The sequence below is a fragment of the Typopeltis vanoorti genome, chromosome 15, assembly GCF_054136105.1.
Source record: "Typopeltis vanoorti isolate ZY-2024b chromosome 15, IOZ_Tvanoo_1.0, whole genome shotgun sequence".
In the NCBI taxonomy this organism is placed as follows: domain Eukaryota; kingdom Metazoa; phylum Arthropoda; class Arachnida; order Uropygi; family Thelyphonidae; genus Typopeltis; species Typopeltis vanoorti.
Window position 1 is genome coordinate 59,658,062 of NC_143563.1, and position 20,989 is coordinate 59,679,050.

At 34.4% G+C, this 20,989-nt stretch overlaps 1 protein-coding gene across 2 annotated transcripts in view; it reads left to right on the forward strand.

Annotated features, from left to right (window-relative positions):
- NAT1 (N-acetyltransferase 1) overlaps window positions 1–20,989 on the forward strand; it is a 297,904-nt gene that overhangs the window by 127,940 nt on the left and 148,975 nt on the right. For both annotated transcript variants that reach the window (XM_090404548.1, XM_090404546.1), the window contains one exon: window positions 4,569–4,757. In XM_090404548.1, the coding sequence (XP_090260674.1) occupies window positions 4,569–4,757 (189 nt within the window). The remainder of the gene's footprint in view (window positions 1–4,568; window positions 4,758–20,989) is intronic.

A 20,989-nucleotide genomic window follows, 5' to 3' on the forward strand; every position in this document is an offset into this window, starting at 1 on the left:
TCATGGTGTAGTCATTTCCTTTATCCTATAAATTAAAGATACCAAGAAATTATATATTTGGTTTAATCCTTTATCAAAGTGTATGCGAACAAGTTTGCACCTGAACTATTTTCAGGACCGGGGCAACTCATATACAGAAGCTTATAACTTCACATCACTTGGCCTTAGTATCCCATAATGCAAAGCACATATCCTTATGTATAATGCTATGCATTATGGGAAGAATCGCTACCCAGATGGTTTCAACCTTTATTGAGGTCTCATCACTGGGAGCCAGACTCAGGGGTGATACCAAAGTTGAAGTAATGCAGAAGTCATATTTTCATATATCAGTTGCCAAAAGGTGTTGCACCTTATTATTGAAATACTCTGGATTAGAGATAGTTGTTGAAAATTTTTCCACTTGGTTTAATCCTTTATCCAAGTGTAGGCACACAAGCTTGCACCTGAACTATTTTCAGGACTGGGGCAACTTGTATATAGACGCTTATAACTTCACATCACTTGCCTTAGTATTACTTCAACCTTGGTATCATATCACATCTAGGTCTGGCTCCCACTGATGAGACCTCAGTAAAGGTCGAAACCGGTCTGGGTAGTGATCCTTCCCCAGTCCCACTGCTGTGTTCATGTTCATATTTTACAATATGCTGAACATGTCATGTTCATGTACTTCAATTTTGATATGCATCTGTCACATCAGCAATCACAAAATCACCACCTGGACTGATCAATTTCCAAAGATTTCTATTTTCCTCTTTGCAAAATGATCACTCAGTAACTTAACTATTTCTTTTGCCTTTGTCACCTTCCTGCCATCACCATTGTTTAAAGTCATCCTACCATAGTAATTTTTCCTCTTATTTGTTACATAACAAAAAATTTCTTTTGGGTTTACTTGGACCTGCTTAGCTAATTTTTTCTCAATTTGATTTGGCCTTTCTTATCAAACTAGTAACCTTTCTTGCTTGTACTTGGTATTGCTCATGAGTATGCTGTTCAGTTTTTTGTTTATATTTCCTCCACAGTTTTTTTTTTTTGCAGCTTTTGCTTTATATTTCTACTCATTCACTTAATTCCAACTTGGTTTTTCTTCCTGACCTTGGATATGCAGTCTGATATTGCTTCTTTCAAATAATCTCTGACCACTTCCTATTCACTACTGACATTCTTTCCTTGTAGATTCTCAAGCCATGTCACTGCTCCAAGATGGCTACTAAGTCTGTCATAATTACCAGCTTTATGCTTCAACATAAACCACTTCTTCACAGAGAATTCCAGATGTTTAGCAACTTCCCAGAACAAGACTGAATTGTCACTCTCCCCAATTGGTGGCAGATAGTCTACCTTCGTTATGGATATATCTTCTGATGCTATTATCAGATCCAACACTCTCAAATCCCCTGTCCCCTCATTTTGTTTCATTAATTATCCATTAGCAACTGTATAAATCCCACTTCCATCTTGTCACGTTCGCTTTATTCCCTCCAATCAATGTCCCTATAGTTAGTATCCCATAATAATTGTTCAGCCTACACTCATTGTGCTAATCTGCCAATACATCTATATGGCATCTATATCTTCCTGTGGATCCCCCCCCTGGTCTACAGCAGCACCCAACAATGTTTTGTCCTATTGGCCTCTCATACCAGACAACCTCCAATGAACCATCTCTTTCAGACTTATAATCCTCTTTAATCTCCCTTTTCCCTGATATATCTTGGAATTCGTGTACATTCATTTCAATGTACACAATCTGTGCTCATTGTGTACCCACAAGGGTAATGTCATTATCAACCCATTCAAATTGGAAACCTGTGATGCATTCAGCATTACATAATCATCTCTGTACTCATGCTCATTTATCGTAGGGTTGGCCAGCCACATGGTTGATTGCATCTCTAGCTTCCCTGGTTTTGCGCTTCGAAACTCTCACTGAACAACAATTTCTCTGGGCATATAACTCTTGCACCATTTAAATGTAGTTTGTCAGGCATATATAGACCTTTCTTCCATCAAATTCACTCTATACATCAATAAACAGCAAACCAATTTGCAACCTTGAACATTTTCGTAACATTATTCTCCTTTCTAACTAATTTAGGTTTTTGACCTTCCTTTTGACTAATATATTCTACATGACTTGTATTTGAATCATGTTTCAAAGAATGTACTTGTTTAGAATTAGAGAATTCGTAGATATCTCTGTCTTGCTTCTCTTTCCCCAACAACTTTATAACATTCTTCTGTATTTTTAATTTTTTTTTTCTTATAAACTGCTTCCTTCAATTTATCTTTTAAACCTTCCCTAAATTGGTAAAATATAGACATTTCTAAATGTGATTTATCTTCAGTTGAAATAGTTTTATCAGCTATGTTAAACAATTCATTGTAATTTTCAGAAACTGATTCTTTATTACCTTAGATGCATTGATGTAACTTCAACAAATTTGGACTTAATCTCTAACATTTGAAAATTCTAAGATTAATAAACTTTTAAAAGTATTGTAATCTGTATTATCACAGGTGAACTGTTCTAAATGTTTTTTACCTTCCCTATTAACTTATTTCTAAGGATAATTAAGAAATGAAATTCTGACTATTCTAATTTTTAAGTTCCTCTGCATATTTAATGTATGATTCAGTACTTTTCATTATCATCTCCTGAATATGTAGGAACTACAAGATTAAGATTAACTGTCTTAAAAAATTCACTCCAATTACATTTAAATCAACTGCTTCATTCTCACTTCCAAAATCCACTATCTGTTTATCAGTAGACTAAATATAACCTTTAATTGAAGTTAAAACCAGTCCTGTAAACTGGCTGTAACAGTTATGCTAATCCTTGCCTTTGTCTATATTTTATTTCACTAATTTATTTTAGTTGGCTAGAATGTTTTCAGATTTGTATTTGTGATGGGAATTGACTTCAAAATCAGCATATTGTTTTTATCCAAAGAATGAAGCTCAAGTTTATAAAAAATTAAAAATTTACTGTAAGCATATAAATGTTTACAATATTCAGAACTGAATCAATAGATTCAGTTCTGTATATAAAGTAACTCTCTGTTTCTCTAAGGAGATCTGGCATTCATATTCTCTATAGAATTATAGTTATTAAATACTAATATTCTATATATCTAACCTGTAAAATTCTAATCAGATACGGAGGACAACCATATGGCTATTCTAGAATTGCATAGTATGAGCTTAAAAGAAATTTCTTACTTGCAGTTAAATTCAATTCTGAGAGATAACATCAAATACTATATAAGCCAAGAACATAGCATTTGGTTAAAACTTCATAGTTTTGACTATGCGCGAAGTTCCTGTTGTCTTTCAGTTATGATTTTTTTCTCTGAAATTCCTGATATTATCACAATAACAGATGAAAATTTCAGTTAACTAATATACTTGCATGTATCTTCTTCTGGTAAGCAAGTTTCCTTGATTACATTGTTCTTTCATTTACTGAAGAAGACATGAAGAATAATGGCTTAGATAATAGGATTCCATTTATTTAATTGAGCAGTTCCAAATACACTTCCAATAAAATGAACTTTACGGCAGACTTCCATCTTGCTTCATGTAATATATTCTACTTGCATTTCATTAAGCACATTGTATTTTCACTAAAACGGTTTGATACATTATACTGTCCTTCAATTATTAACTTCACAGTTCCTCCTTGGAGAGTAGTAAAGATACATATAAAAATGCGAAATCACCAAACTTAACTCGGTAGTGTTTCTTCCTTTCCAGCTCTCCTGCCTACTCACTTGCTGGCTGTTTCTGTTACCCAGCAAGAGCTTTCTAAAAAAAAAATCACTACTAATGCATATATCCGTTACCAAGATTCAAAGCAAAACTCTAGTGACATGACGCTATTACTATAGCACTTGCACTCAGTAATAGTGTATATAACATTAGAATACTACTATAAACAAACATACAATGTATACATGCAGCATTATTTATGTGTAAATCCCCAAGGATTACAACTTGTAAGCAAGTTAACTATTTACATAGATTTAAGTTCCCTTTTGTTATTGCTACTGTTTAACTGCATGGCATTTGTGAAAATACATATACAATTGCATTACTAAATGCAATATATATATATATATATATATATATATATTTTTTTTTTTTTTGCAAATTATTTTATATATAATGAAACTTAAATGTTATTTCTGAAACTTTTCACTCATATAATATTATAAAAACGTAAATAAATTGATTGTGAGATTTTTACATCCATAATCTGCCTACTGCTGTAACACCACTACCTGTTTTTTGTTTGTTGTCGACTTGTTGCATTGCATTATTTCTTTTCTTCAGCTTATGAGGCAGCAAGTACTGATTAATTGCTTGCTTTCCTTATAATTCTATTACTTAAAATCTTTTAAGATTCAAACCTTTGTGCAAACTTAGTATGTTTACATTTTTCAAATACTGTTTGAATACAATTGAAATTGAATTCCTTATTTCTGTATTTGTTTACCTGTCTTTTCTATAATCAGTAATGCCTTTAAGACAGTTAAACAGATTTATTAAAATTACAGATAAGTTTAAGACCTGCTCAGAATTCTATGATGTTAAAAAATAAATCTCCTAGCGGAGGATCAAGTACTAAAACAACTGCTGCTTCAAACTGTAATATGCATCCATTAGGTGTTTCAAGTATTTTGCCTCTCCGAGAAAATTCACCTATTTTATCAAATAACATACCTAATCCACTTTTACAGAAAGAGGTAAGGATTTCTTAATTTTCACTTTTTCCCTCCCTATATTTCTGATATATATTAATTGACCTAAAATATGAATGTAACCAGGGCCTTTGCCAGATTAGATCAAGCCCTGAGGCAAACAATTAAACAATCCCTGATGGATTATAAGACAAGAATATAAGAAAATCTCCAATTGCTATTTTGTTTTTATTACAAAAGAAACATTAATGCAAAACGATTACATAATAATATTAATTAAATGTTTACTCTACAGGATATCACACAATAAAACTGTTTATAAGCTCTTCAAAATTTAATTTATAAGCAATGTCCACCTCTATCGATATAGTTGCTAGACCAACCAACCAATAAGACAAGAATATAAGAAAATCTCCAATTGCTATTTTGTTTTTATTACAAAAGAAACATTAATGCAAAACGATTACATAATAATATTAATTAAATGTTTGCTCTACAGGATATCACACAATAAAACTGTTTATAAGCAATGTCCACCTCTATCGATATAGTTGCTAAACCAACCAATCTTTCTTGGGTCATTGCTGTTTGCAAATAATTTTTAATCAGTACTTCTTTCTGCACTTGTTATGCTAACAGGAATTGTTACCGTAGCAATGCCACCTACTGCAACATGGCTGAACAAGTGCCCTTATTAAGCCACGCCGTGAGGCAGACTGCCTCTATGCTACACCCTGTCGATGATACTGAATGTAGCCTTTAAAGATCTATTTGCTTGCATTAGTCACCATTGATCTTTATTCAAATACTATATGTATGTGTATATACATTGTTGCCAAAGTGTCCACGCACCCTGTACTTCTACATTGCCTTGCCCGTATAATGCAGATACATATCCACAATGCTATATGCACATGGGCATTAGTAGTGTAGACATTCTCTGCCATCAGGATGAGGGGATGAAAAGAGTTGAGTCCATTTGAATGTGGTATGATAGTTGGAGCCCATAAGTTCAGTCATTCAGTCCAAGAGGTTTCTGCTACATTATATGTGCCCCGATCTACTGCCAGTTAGGTGAAGTGAAAATGTGATTGAACCACCAAACCCTTACCCCAGACTGGTAGGCCCAAGAAAACCACAAATTGGGACCAGTGAATTCTCGAGTGTGTTGTCACAGTAAATTGTCGGCCAACCATAGTAAATGAACTTCTGCATGAGCTCTGGAATGGATGCCAGTGACAGAACTATTCGCAGTGGTTCATGGTTGTGCTGCAGATCAAGTTCTTAATTATGCCTGACAGTACCTGGCATGATGCAAACAACAGTGGAGCAATGAATGAGGTGTAGCATAATGGTCTGGGACTGTTTTTCCTCCTTTGGACTGGGCCTATTGGTTTCTGTGTCTGGATCTTTAAATTCTTATGCCTACTATGACATTTTGGACAGATCCATTCTTCCCACACTGTGGCAACAGTTTGGAATAGACTCTTTCCTGCTGTATCAGCACGATAATGAATTTGCTTACAAAAGGCCTCAAACCATTACACTACCTCCATCATAAGTGTCACTTTCATGGATATTAGAGGTATAATGTGTTCCTGTTCTCTCGACATCAGAGTCTGCTTGGTATCACTTTGTAGCAAATCAGGACTCATCTCTAAGCCCTCCCCCCCTTCCTCTCTCTCTCTGGTTAATTTCAGATCAAATTGATGTGGAGAGTGATTTGAGGATAGATGCACACACAGGCTAACAGTCAGCTAAGATATAAAATCAACAGAGGTAAATACACTGTGAGGACAGATTTTAGCTGATGTTGGTGACCCACAATGGTTGTAGCCCATGGCCTTCCTTTGATGTATCCCTGGAATGTTGTTTGTGACTGTTAGAATAGTTTTTCAGTCTCTGAACTATGAAATGACTTACATGAAACCATCTAACTACTTCCTTCTGAATTCTGAAAGCAACTGCTTAGCAAACGTCTGGAACACTTATGCTCCCCCAGAGCCTGGATACAATGCTGATTCCAAACTTTCTGACAATATCAGTAATTCTGCAGCCTTCAAGTTTTCAAAATAATTCTTCCCTGCATGAAATCATCTTATAGGATTTCTTTAAGACATTAAAAGCCATCCAACTTTGCAACTTTATTCCCCTGTTCAGTGCTACCATGTGACCCCCTTGTATGCAATCCGAAAATTTGACCAATTTTCAGAGAAAATTCTTGGATAAGGCTGCAAGACATCTTTTAACCAATGCAGGTATCAAGCCATCATATCCAAGAATTTTCTCTGAAAATTGGTCAAATTTTTGGATTGCATACAAGGGGGTCACATGGTAGCACTGAACAGGGGAATAAAGTTGCAAACTTGGATGGCTTTTAATGTCTCAAAGAAATCATATAAGATGATTTCATGCAGGGAAGAATCATTTTGAAAACTCGAAGGCTGCAGAATTACTGATATTGTCAGAAAGTTTGGAATCAGCATTGTATCCAGGCTCTAGGGAGCATAAGTGTTCCAGACGTTTGCTAAGCAGTTGCTTTCGCTCTACCAAGGAGCATGAAAACAGATTTTTGATTATAACAGTAAAACTTAATTGACATGGCAGGTCAGCCTGCAAGTTGGCTCCATTCAAGCACATGTAGCGAATATCTCAACAAACTGTGGCAAGATGTCTGTGACAAGTAAATCTTTATGCCAGAAAGCCTGTAATCTACGTCCCTTTATCCACAACTTGTAGTGTACGTTTTCAGTGGTGTTGTATCCATAAAAATTGGAGAAGCCACCAAAGGACTAATGTACTAGTTAAGATTAGAGTAATATTAGTCTTTCCTCCAATTCTAGGCGACATTTAATCTGATATGAAAATGGTATTGCTTACCTTCATGAGAATGTTCTTGAAAGGGATAGATATACAGCAGTGCTGGGGTCATGATGTGTGGAAGTATTAATGGGTGCACCGAACTACAGGTGCTGGGAAAAAAGGGACTATGACTCCGGATTTCAATCCCATAAGTTCAGTCTCAATAGGGAGATGCGTTGTTGCTCGAAATTCCCCTCCAGAATACAAGGCCTTATCCTTGCTCTGAAGGAGGAGTGGGCCAGTTTGCCTCAAGAACTCTTGAATCCCTTGGTGCTAAGCATGGTACAATGTTGCGAGAGAGCTGCATCTCAATTTGGGGTGGACATGTTCCATACTGAAATGTCTCTCCACATAGTTTCCTGTAAGCACTGTGCATTAATTCCCTAACTACATCCTTAAGAAATTTGTAACTTTTGCCAAAAACATATTGCAATTTAATTTGTACAGAATTTATAACAAATTTTTTGTGTAATATAATTTATTAGAGTGCTGCCAATAAATTTGTCTGCATTTAGCTGTGGTCATGAAAATTTTTTCATGTATGGGTAAAAATGCAGTTTGTCCCTATCTGTCGGACACCAGTATACTTCCTTAGTGAAAACACTTTACTTCCTTTCAGATATTTCATTTTCCATTTAAAAAAAGATTTTGTTACTTTCAATGCATTTTTTTTTTAATGATAAATTTTGATTCTGAAGAGAAAGAATTAGTACTTCAATATTGAGGAATTCTTTATGGAATATAAAGAAAATGTTGAAATACTAGGATCCTGAAAATCTTAAAGTGCTGTCTAATAATTATGATTGTCATTATCTCTTTTGTAGTAAATTCTTTAATATGGATTGCTACCATATTAAAGGCTATAAAACAATGTTCGAAATGCACAATAGAAAATATTGAAAGAAATAAAAAATGGTTGTGGTAACTATGACATGTTATATCAGGATCAAATATTTGTAATGAAAGCAATGAGTGTCAACCATCTGTAAATTTCTTACAGATGATCGAGTCAGCTACCCAAAAAAAAAAAAAAAAAAAAAGACGAGAAATGTAAGTACAACAAAGATCCTGGAAAGAAGAATCTATCTATTCCTGTATGTACATCATTCGTTTCAAAACCCATTCAAATGAAAATATGATACTTTCCAACGTAAAGTGTGCCATTTCAAGACGAAATATACCGGGGGAGGGGTAGAATATTTTGAAAATAGATATAAAGATTAAAAAAATTCGTAAGATATAATACCATGGATAATGGTTGAAAATATAAAAGTTTTGGAAGGTTAATGGTGTTTTCTTAATAGCAAAACTTGGAAACAGTAAAAATCTGCCAGTAGATCATGGTCTTTTATTTTGCCAATATATGCCACCATGTACAAGTATGGAACATGGAGAGTTTTATTCAAGAAAATAAATTGGATTGGAGTTGGGCATGAATAGGTATTATGGATGATTGGATGATGCATACTCCCGATTCCTTCCCCCCTCACTTCCTGGTTTTTATATATATATATATATATATATATATATAACTATCTTATCTTTCACATCCTTGCTGCCATATTTGGTATGCAGTGTGAACTGTGACCCATGGGAATCCAGAAAGGGAGGTCCTGATAGTCTTACACTACTTTGACTTCCGCTTCAGCAAGCCAGGCAATCCTGAATAGTCTGGTGGGAATCATTTAGGTAATGGGTTTGCCTGCAAGGGGTAAAGGTGTTACAGTAAATCTCCTTCGTGTAGTCTGGAGAGGGGCCCCATGACTTGCATTGGTACTAGCATGGCATTCATGTGTGGCTCCATGGAGGATGGGGAGTTCTGGCTCTGAAACAAATTCCCTCTGAGTATGAATAATCTTTCATCCTCCAGACCTTCAGCAAGCCCTGAAACTCTTGCAATATTAACTAAAATCAAGGAAGGTGGGGGGGGGGGGGGGCATCAGAGATGGCAAATAAACATACCAACCTTCTTAATATGGCACTTAACTCATTTGTGCAACTTGCATTTGGGAATTCTGGTCATATGGAACTGCACTTGAGAAGTAATGTTAGAATTGTTCTTTCTTGATGTTCATGGCAGAGAGAGAGATCACCTCCATATTGAAAAACCAAGGGGTGACAGTCATAAGGAAAATACTCATCTGTAGGGATGGTCATCACCTGGTGACAATCCTAATTATGTAATTAAACACCCCTCCTTTTTTTTTTTTTTTTTTTTTTTTTTTTTTTTTTTTTTTTTTTTTTTTTTTTGTTAGCAGCTTACATTAGCTATTAAGATGGCATTTTTGAAACTTTTCTCTGATTGTTTAATTGCTCTTTTACTACAGATGCCCATGAAACATAGGCAGAAATTTTTACAAATCAACATCAAGATTTTCCACATGAGATTTTTCTGCATTTCATAATGTTCTAATTTTGAACCAATAATGCAAAAAGCACACTTCCTTTTGGACAGGGATATTGCTATGCATTAAGGGAAGGGTTACTACCAATACTATCTCTGAACCAAAGTATTTTAATTCTTCTTCTTCTTCTACTACTCGTTATTCCTGCTTCCTATGCAGGGTCCGCGTGTTACTTAGATGCGACTTCTTGTTAGTACTACTCCCAACCGACCCATCGCCTGGTCTGCCATATAAATATAAATATATCGCCTGGTCTGCCATATAAATATACCTCCCCTCCGCTGGGGGGGAGGTATATTTTTGACTGTTGAGGCATATGTTCACGGGGCCGGTTTGCCTGCTTGTGGGATGAAAAACGCCAGATAAACTGGCAGAAAAAAACCCTACTGACCGCGCCCAAGACCGGCTAACTTGGCTATGCCTAAGGAAGATCCTCAAATTCCTCATGTCTACAACGGGAATCGAACCTGGGACACTCCTTCCCTAGGCATATGGTTGCGAAGCGCAAAGCCACTAGGCTAACCGCGCGGTCGAACCAAAGTATTTTAATAATAAGGGGATATACCTTTTAACTGCTCATATATGGAAAATATGACTTCTTCGTTAGTGCAACACCTTGGTATCTTCCTCAGTCTGGCTCCCACTGATGACATTTCAATAAAAATCAAAACTGGTCTAGATAGTGTGCTTTGCATCATGGGATACTAAAACAACTTATGTGAAGTCAATTGTTTACATACAAATATCCTATGTGTGATGATATTTCATGCGCAGACTGTTTGCTTACACTTGGTAATGGATTAAATAAGAATATAATTTCTTGACAAAACTTAATTTACTTCATAACCATGCAGGAAGAAAAACTTTCTGCAGCTCTTAAGGTATGAAACAATGCTTTTGTCTGTAGGAGGAAACATGTTTGAAGCCCAGTGACGATCCTGTATTATGAAATGTAACCATCATTTGTAATATTGGGAATAGACCTGCCCACAGAGGCATTGCCATTCTCATGGGCAATCCTACCTACAAGCAAATCTACTTTTCAAAACCCATTCAAATGAAAATATGATACTTTCCAACGTAAAGTGTGCTATTTCAAGTAGAGGTAGTTGCAATCATTCTCAATCAGATTTCCTATAATGGTATACTGCATATACTTAATTCATTCTGCATTTATCTTTCAAAGTAACCTGGATGTCATTGCAATTACCATCCCCTCCTTTACTATTAATGGGGGTATTTAAATAGACAACACTTTGTGGAGTGTGCCCAAACTAACATCAGAGGAAGAGCTGTTGAGTGTGCTTCACAACAATAATCTTTCCCTCTTGAACACAGGAAGTAACGTCTCCCATTATGCCTACCTGAACATTCACTGCTATTCACTAGATGTCGGCCTGGCCATCACTGTTTAAATGGGAAACTTATTCAGGAGTAATAATCCAATTTTTTGCATGGAAAAACCTTGTACTACATCACAAATATCATTAGAAAATTTGATGACGCCAACAGGCCCACCTCTCTTCCTTAGTAGAATTTGATTCTATGACAGTCTGCTCATCTGCTATCCACATTGCAGTAAATCGTGTGACGCAGGCTACATATACTGCAGCTAGGTCAGCTCATTTCTCAACTTTCACATCAGCTTGCCTCTACACCAATTACAGGCAGATCATAAGACAAACTTTTATCCCAGTGGCAGTCATCATGGACTAGAGAGACCAGCAAACTATGAAGTCAAGCCTGAAATCTAATTACGGTAATCTACACTACATAAGGAGCACAAAGAGGAAGATGTTCTTACTTAACTCTGCATAGGTATTAGTCATTTTATGTTGGCACATCATTATCCATATCATCTCCTTCCTGTTGTGGATAACGATGTGTCTTTGTGGTCATGGACTAACCATTCACATTTTAATGAACTGCCCTCATTTCATCAATGAGTGCAGTCACTGGTTTAATCATATTCATAATCTGGCTGAGCCCTATATGCTCAGGTACATTTTTATTAGATTCATCAAGTGTTATTTCCTGACAACTCAAATTGAAGCAGGCTTCCAGAAGAAACTTAAATCTGGAGCCATTTTCATTGACCTATCAGGGGCCTCCTCCTAAAACTAGGAAATATTATAAAGGGTAAAAAACTTTTCAACTTTTTGATTCTATTCTCTCCAACAGAAAGATCCAGGTCCATATTTCATATCCTTTGATATGAAAAAAGAGCAGGCCCAGATTCCTTCACAATGGTCTTCCTCAGGACTCTGTGCTATCCCCTATACTTTTTAACATCTACGTGTATGATCTACCTCATACCAGATCAAGCAAGTATATGTATGCCGATGACCTAGCAATCTTACGTCAATCCACCTCCTTTACCAACCTTGAATACAGACCTAAACACCCTGGAAGAGTACTTTAAGCAGTGGTACTTGAAGCCAAATCCAACGAAAATTGTGTCCTCAGTATTCCACCTGTACAATGCAGAGGCGAATCGACAACTCAACCTTTCTTTCTGTGGAAAAATGGTAGAACACGAGCCTCACCCAAAATACCTTGGTTTGAGCCTGGACAGAAGCCTAACCTATAAAAGGCACATCATCATCAACCTCTCCAATAAAATTAAAACCAGAAATAATATCATTTCAAGGATTGCTGGAACAAACTGGGATTGTGGTGCAGAAGTCCTAAAGTTGTCTGCACTAGCTCTCACATTCTCTACAGCAGAATATTGTGCTCTTGTCTGGGAAAGAAGTAGACTCACACATTAACATTATAGACAGCCAGCCAAACTCTACCATGCGTACAATTAGTGGAACAATGAGAAGCACCCCTCTCTCCTGGCTTCCTGTTCTATCTAACATTGCTCCACCACACATACGGAGAAGACAAGCCTCGATTAAGGAATTTAGTAAAGCAGTGAGCAACCCACTCCTGCCCCTACATCAGACTCTCATAAACCCACCTAGTCTATGCCTCAAATCTAGAAAGCCTCTCTGGTCCATGGACGACCTCTCTTCAGCTGCACTGCCATCAATATCTGACATATGGAGAGAACACACTGGTCCAACAATCTACCAACAAACGGCTTCCTGGTAGAAGATCCCTGTGCTCGGCAGCGTGGTTTGGTCTTCCTAGGAAGATTTGGTCATCAGTAAGCAGGATCAGAACTAGTCAGGGCAGATGTGGCTACCTTCTACATAAATGGGGGCTGTCAGATCACCCTTATTGTTCTCCTGTGGCTCAGACGATTACACATTGTGTATGACTGCCCAAGGCAGCAATTTCACGGTGGTGTCCTACAGGACATCCACAAAGTGACGGATGAGGCCCTGAATTGGCTTTCCAGCCTGGACCTTGACCTGTAGTTGGTGTGGCAGTGGTTATGGAGGAAACAGAAGATCATGGTCCCGTCTCACCACGAAGACGTTATTCTTGTAGTCACTCTCATAGTTCCGCATCATGGTTCAACAGAACTCCTCATGTTAGAAGATGATGATGTAATGGGAAATGCCCCCCCCCCCCCTTAATGGATCAAGTTTTCTCACACAAGATACCGCTACAATTATGTTGTGAAATGTTGTGAGAACATGCAGCCTTGTCATACTTGTTACAGTAGGACGATAATTTTCCCTGGCTTGATTATATCAAGTTACTTTTGCTTTATTTAAAAAAAAAAAAAAAAAGACTTAAGAAAGCTGGTGTGCCTTTTATGTAATGAACTTTTATATGTTAAGATTTTCATCATTTGTTGCTGGAAATTGTGATTGTACTGTTCACTTACCAGTTTCATGTAGCCATAAGCATAAATAAATAAATTTCCATTTTTAAATTATTCCTGAGTTTTAAATTTTAAATTATCCCTATATATATAAGGTAATATTCATCACCTTATATAGATTATGTACATATCGTATATACATTAATTTTACTGTGTCAACTTAGCGTATAACATGAGCTTTTACACTTGTTTTTGTACACCTTTTTACATTTATTTTTTAATTGCTCATTTTTAAACCTGTTTATGCTGCTGTTTTATATATTTATTATTACCTTGCATACTGCTGTGACGTGTGTTGGTGCATTATGAACTTAGCTGTCTTTGCACCACTAAAACAAATTAACCAAAACTCTCTTCAGCTATACTATACAGATTATTTTTACTATTTGGAGTACCGAGTTAGACTCTTTTGCCTTTTATGCAAAATTATTTACATCTTCAAATTAAATTTCCTTTTTACTTAACCCTGCGGAGGTCGCGGTCTAAAAAATTGCAGCATCGGTCATGTGTATCTGAGAGATACATTCATTACTAGTATATGCTAAAATGCAATAAAACTTTTAAAAAAAAACACTGCAAATATAATACATGATGATGGCTTATCTATTTTCAGTTACAATCTAGAAATTATTGAACAAAGAAGAAAAAAAACAACCCCTAAACCAATACTATACTGACATCAGATATCACTTTCGCATTCGACTCTGTCATTCTCATCATCAGACTCGAGTAACAAAAATCACTGAATCTCTTCAAATCGGTATATTTTTCCAGCCATTTTCAACAGTAAATAATAATAATAATAAAAAAAGAACTAAACCAATACTATACTGACATCGGAGGTCACGGTACCTCTCAGATACAATTTACTATGAAATATCATACACCTTTACATAACATGTGTTAACCAAAACTGACCACATAAACAGTGGAATATCACTCATAATAAATTCTTGCACAACTACTCATGACCTTCAAGCTATACACTGGATATGTGTAAGAATATTTATATTAAACAATTTGTTTGTATATGTGAGATCAGCCACAACCTCTGCGGGATTAAATATATTAACCCTGTGTAGGTTGCAGTCGAAAAAATTGCAGCAGAGGTCGCGTGTATCTGAGAGATATGTTCATTACTAGTATGTGCTAAAATGCGATAAAACTTTTTAAAAAAATTTACAAATATCATACATGATTGTTTATTTATTTTCAGCTACAATCTAGTAATTGTTGAACAAAGAAAAATAAAACAGCTAATCCAATATATCCAATATAAAACAAATAATCCAATACTGACATCAGAGTTCACGGTATCCCTCAGATACAATTTACTATCAAATATCACTTTTGCATTCGACTTATCATTCTCATCATCGGACTCGAGTGACATTCGCTGATTCTCTTCAACATCTGATGGATTATCCAATCGATATATTTTTCCAGCAATTTTCAACGGTAAATAAAAAAATAAAAAAAAAACTAAACCAATACTATACTGACGTCGGAGATTGCAGTATCTCTCAGATAGAATTACTATGAAATATCACACACCTTTACATAATACATGTTAAACCAAACTGAGCAAAAAGCAGTGCAGAATATCACTCGTAACATATGCTCGTGCAGTTAGTCATGACTTCCAAGCTATACACTGAATATGTGTAAGAATATTTATATTAAACAGTTTGCATGTATCTGTCAGATCAGCTGCGACCTCCACAGGGTTAAATTCACTTGCCACCTTAGAATTGTCAGGAGGAATATCATTTTTGAATGTGCATATCAAACAGAAATCTGATGGATCGGTTATGATTTCTATCACAAACCAACTTCTACAGATTGCTATGTTCCTAATCCATCTCCATCTCAAAAATAACATATTAGAGAAATATTAATGTCTAGATCACAAAAATTTGCTTCTGAAGGAGCTTCCGAACAATAATTGGAAACGATGAAACAACAGCCTTATTAAACTGTTATAACCTAAGGCTCACATGTACACTTCCTCCAAGGGAAGAAGTTTACAGAATTCCTGAACATGTGGCAGAGATATTGAAGAAATTCAAACTCATTACATTCAAACCAAATTCACAATGTCCTACATGTTCCAAAAGACAAACTTAACACCATTAGTACTACCTGGTGTTTATCATGGTTTTGCAACTTATCTTATTTAAACAGGAAGATCAGCCAAGAAATATATCTCAGACCTTCAGGACCATGTCTGGTTTGTCAAATCTGGAATTTGGCCTTGCTCAACATGGAATTAACAACATTGGTGACCAGATCCAGGGCAATAATAACAAGCTTTTTACACAGGTCTAGTTATAAATAAGAATGTATATTCAAGGAAATGCTATCCTTTCCTTGAACAACTTTACTTTATCAGCCAGATCTTAATTTTGACTGCCTTTCTATCCCTGAAGTTCCCAGTAACATTTTATTCTAAGTAGAATATTAATTCTAATTAATGTCTAATTAAAATAACTTTAGACAGATTCTATCATAATGCATTCATTTTACTTTTACTTTGTTTCCAAATTTCATTGTTGTTCATCACATATGCTGATAATATCTTATGATGCGTAGCTGAAATATTTATTTAATAAATAATAATATATATTTTTTACTGTGGTATACGCATGAATATAATCATGAAAGCTTCACAGTTTTCATTATACAAGAAACTAAATATGTACAAAATAAACAGCAATGATCCAAGCAAAGCCTTGCAGCACACTACACTGGTCACCTGCATTCTGCTCCTCCATGCTGCTTTTTTTTCCTGTTCATCAGGCACCTTCCATATCACCAGTTTCATAATCATATTCATTTGTACCAGTTTGTGTAATAGTGCTCCATGTGATATCCTGTTAAACACCTTTGTAAAATCCAGTAATATCATCATATGTAGCCATTCTGTTTATATAACTCAGCTGTCACTATTATAAAAAGTTAGTAAATTACTGTTACATGACTGATCCATAAAAATCCATATGCTTCCCCCAAGAGTATCATATTTCCATTCATTCCTGAATTCTGTCTTTAATGAACTTTTTCAGTACTTTTGCCATCACTTTCAAAACACTGATTAGGTCTATAATTTTTCTACTACAATCTTGGAATCTCCTTTATGCACTGGAACATTATGAAAGGTTACAAACTATGTCTGCCATTATTCACTATTTGTGTGACTATATAATGAAGCAAAGTGGCATTAAACCTGAAATGAGAAGTGAAGTTGTTTCACTTAGCTGTTTTCTTTTGCAGATGATGATATACTTCTAAATAAATCCAGTACAAGTCAACATGACTTTATATTGATTAATACTGTAACAAATTTAGTAGAAAAATTATAAATAGAAAGATAAAAGTTGATAAATATCAATTGCATTCTGATTGTAAAACCTGTTGAACAAGTAAAATGTTTCAGCTGTTTAAATATTTTAGTTTAGATTCAAATTAATTATGAAATTGACATTATAAGCGTATAGCTACTTTGTGTGGAAATAGTTGAAAAATTTATATGGTATAAAGATAATTTAGCCAAAATGGCAGTATATTCAAACCACTATGAAACTGACATGTAACTTAGAATTAAAACAGTTGATCAAAGACTAGAGATCACAGATAAGAGAATTCTGAGAAAAACTATGGTAGTGAAACATCATTCATCATTTTAATCATTTGTAAAATCACAAATCAAGAAGCTATTAGGAATAAGCAAGATGTTATCAGCACTTAAAAAGTGAGCTGAGTTAATCTGAGGAAGTATAGTTATTTCAACTGATTAGTAAAGGAATGATTAACAAAATTGGTGTTTAATGACAAGAAAAAACATACAGAGGGTCGGGGGACTAATTTTTGGCTGGGCAAAGACCAAAATATTATTTCTGATAGCAGTACTGGAGTCCTGGGAAATAATTACTGTATTTTTTGCCTTATAAGATGTACTATTGTGTTGGATGCATCAACTTTTTCATGTAAATTTTTTTTTTTTAATTTTAATGCATGTATTATCTGTTTATTGGATTAAAAAAACAGTTCTTAAAAAATCATCAAATCATTAAAAATCTAGCATATAATAACATATAGTGTATATATAATAGCAATATAAACAATCTTCTTTTCAAATCTTTATTCATCTTCATTCTCAAAATTTTCTGATTCTTCATCAGAAACAGAGTCATCTCTGTCTTGAAATAAGACAGTGATGACTGTACTCATCTTCCATACTGTTAAGAGAATTACTAATGCCATACTTGAAAATTTTTTTATAATAATTTTTAAAGAGTCGTTTATTGATGCATCTAAAGGTCAAAACGCAGAGGTGAGTCCTCCTAGGATTACAGCTTTGGTTTTATGGCATTCTAAACTGATCCCATACTTAACAAAGCAGGTTTCTGATGTAAACTGCCAGGATGCCTGGACCACACCTTCTTTATCCTTAACTTCATCCATCCATCCTTTTAGATGAATATGAATATAAACCCCTTTGAAAAGTTTTTCTTTGGGCATTATTTTCTTTTAAAATTAAAAAAGGCGGCAGTTTTGTTTTTCATTCGCACAGCACAACAAAACAGTAGTATGGTGAGGTGTTTTGTGACCAGAAGTTTTAACAATATTTTTTTTACCTTTGGAGTCAACAGTCTTGTTCGAGGGCATATCAAAAGTTAGTCCCGTCATCCATATTAGCTATCTGTAAAAATTCAAAATTGTCTTGTTTTTTTTATCATTTATGATGAATCTGTGTGGAACGCAATAATTTTATTTTTGAATTATCTGGCATCTTTTATGATATTTTTGTTTTTGTACGCATTCATAAATCATTTCTCTTCATAAACCTAAAGCACCATGATGGCAACTCTCTTAATAAAATTGATATTTCTTTCTGTTGCCAATAATTTTGCTTGTTCAATATTGAATAATCATTTTTGTTGATACACAGCAACCTGATCTTTGATCCATAATCCAAGTTTTTAATTCATTTTCAGTTTCTGGCCATTTTGCCAGTTTTCTGCAGAGATTGTTTTTTGAAATTTGCTTCTATTAATTGCTGCTCTTGTTTCCTCCAAGATAGTAATATTTTTACTGTAGGCTGAGGCCCAAAGTGCTGCTCTATTGTCATTTTTTTTTGCATACTCAATCACACTACATTTAAATGCAATCATATAGCTATGTCTGTGCTTTGTAGAATTCATGGGTTATAAAAAAAATTAATATAATGTATTGATTGCTAGCTTAAATGTGTGTTCGTTAATGGCTGTGCAACTATTCAAACTGATCATGCATTACCCACAAGTGAAGATGCACTGTAACAGTGCATACATGAAAAAACCGATCAGTGTACAACACAGATGCATCTGGCTTATAGGATGCGTCCTAATTTTCTGATAAATTTTAGATACAAAAAAGAGCATCTTATAAAGCGAAAAATACGGTAATTTGGAAGAAATGTTTGCAGATCAGTAACTACTAATAATGTAACTTTATTCATGAATTACCATCATCATAGTAGCCTTTATACTGCTTGAAGTTTGATAACCAGCAACAACAGAAAAATATCCAAGATATAATTAGTCATGAAGGATTAGTAATGGATTTTTTAGGAGTGTAACTTTCTTTGGTGAAGTAAATATATGAATGTAATATCACAAATTTTTTTCATCAGATTTAATGCCATTTTCCTTCAGAATGTGTTCCATGTAGATGATTAACAGAATTCATTCCTTTCTACTCTTATTCATATTTGTGAATACGTTTATGGAGGAAAGTTGCATTAAACTCAACTCAATTATATAATCCTAAATAATCCGCTACACATCATTAGGACTACTAAGTTGAATAATTGCTATAGTAAATTTGGTATAATGATCAGTAAAAGAAAGAAAAAAATTCTCAAAATATGCAGGAACATGAAAAGCATGATTAGTCTCAGTTTTTAAATAAAATATTTCAACTATTTAAGTGCAATTTTGGCAAAGATATCAAATGTGAAAATTGATAAATTCATCTAAGTAAAAAGGAATAATGAGAAATTGGCATATCAAAGTAGAGAAGTCATTGAACTGTGACCGGAGATAAATAAAGCAGTTGATCAGAGACCATATATGTGAATTCTGAAGAAATTTGATGCAGTAAACGTTCCATGTTAATGGGCAGAACCATTTCATAATGGTATTCTTGTATAGTGGAACTATTCATTATTATAAATAATGCTGTAGACTAATTTTGTACAATTAGTGCTACAAAAATGGTCAGATTTAATAAGATTGAAATTACCTCTGATTGTAATCAATTTTGTCCCATCTAGCAGAGGAATTATCATTTTGCAAATATAAATTGTCTTAATTATATTGGTTATAGATGAGGTTCAAAATAGATTTGATTATGAAAAATACATTTTGTCCAATGTCTATAAAATTGTTCAGAATTGATTTTTCCATTATGGATGTTTTGTTGTATCAAAGAGAATTTGCATGATGTGATAGATTTCTGGTAATAGCAGAACTATATCAGGTGGTGGTACTTTGCAAAAAATCAAGACAACTGCAAAAAACAATTAAGGACAAAGATTAAATCTTTGTCCTTAATTGTTGACTTCAATAACATCAACAAGAAATCAAGAATGTACCAATAAATCTTGTAATAGGTTTCATAACATATTTCTGGAATGTTCAAAGGTATGTTCAGCCTTTAGTGTATATTTTGAAATTTTCACTCCTACCAATGAACATGACAATCATAACACATCTATAAGTTTATCACATCTTTATTCATATATGCAGCTTACTGTTCTAGCCTTTAAAAGGTCTTGCATAAGAAGTTGGTCTCATTTACCAAATCTTAAATCTACTATAAATCTTAGGAATGATTGCCTGAAACTTAAAAAATTTAAACATTCTCTTGCAACTAATTTCACCTATTTGCATGCTTATATATATGCATTTGTTTATTGTTACATTTAAATTATTCTATTAAATACATTAAATGTTCTCCAACTACTCATTTAACTGACAATTTTTAAATTGATTAGTGATTAATAAACTGTTAAAAAACATAAATGAATTTGTTATTTAACCTTTACATATACTAGTTATAATTATAACCTTCAATCTTATCTCCTCCAGAAAATTGATCAAAGCTGCATTTTTCCTTTTTGGTGTACAAAAAAGACAATTTGCTAAAATTTTAACTTGAGTTAACATCTTAAAACCAATTACTGC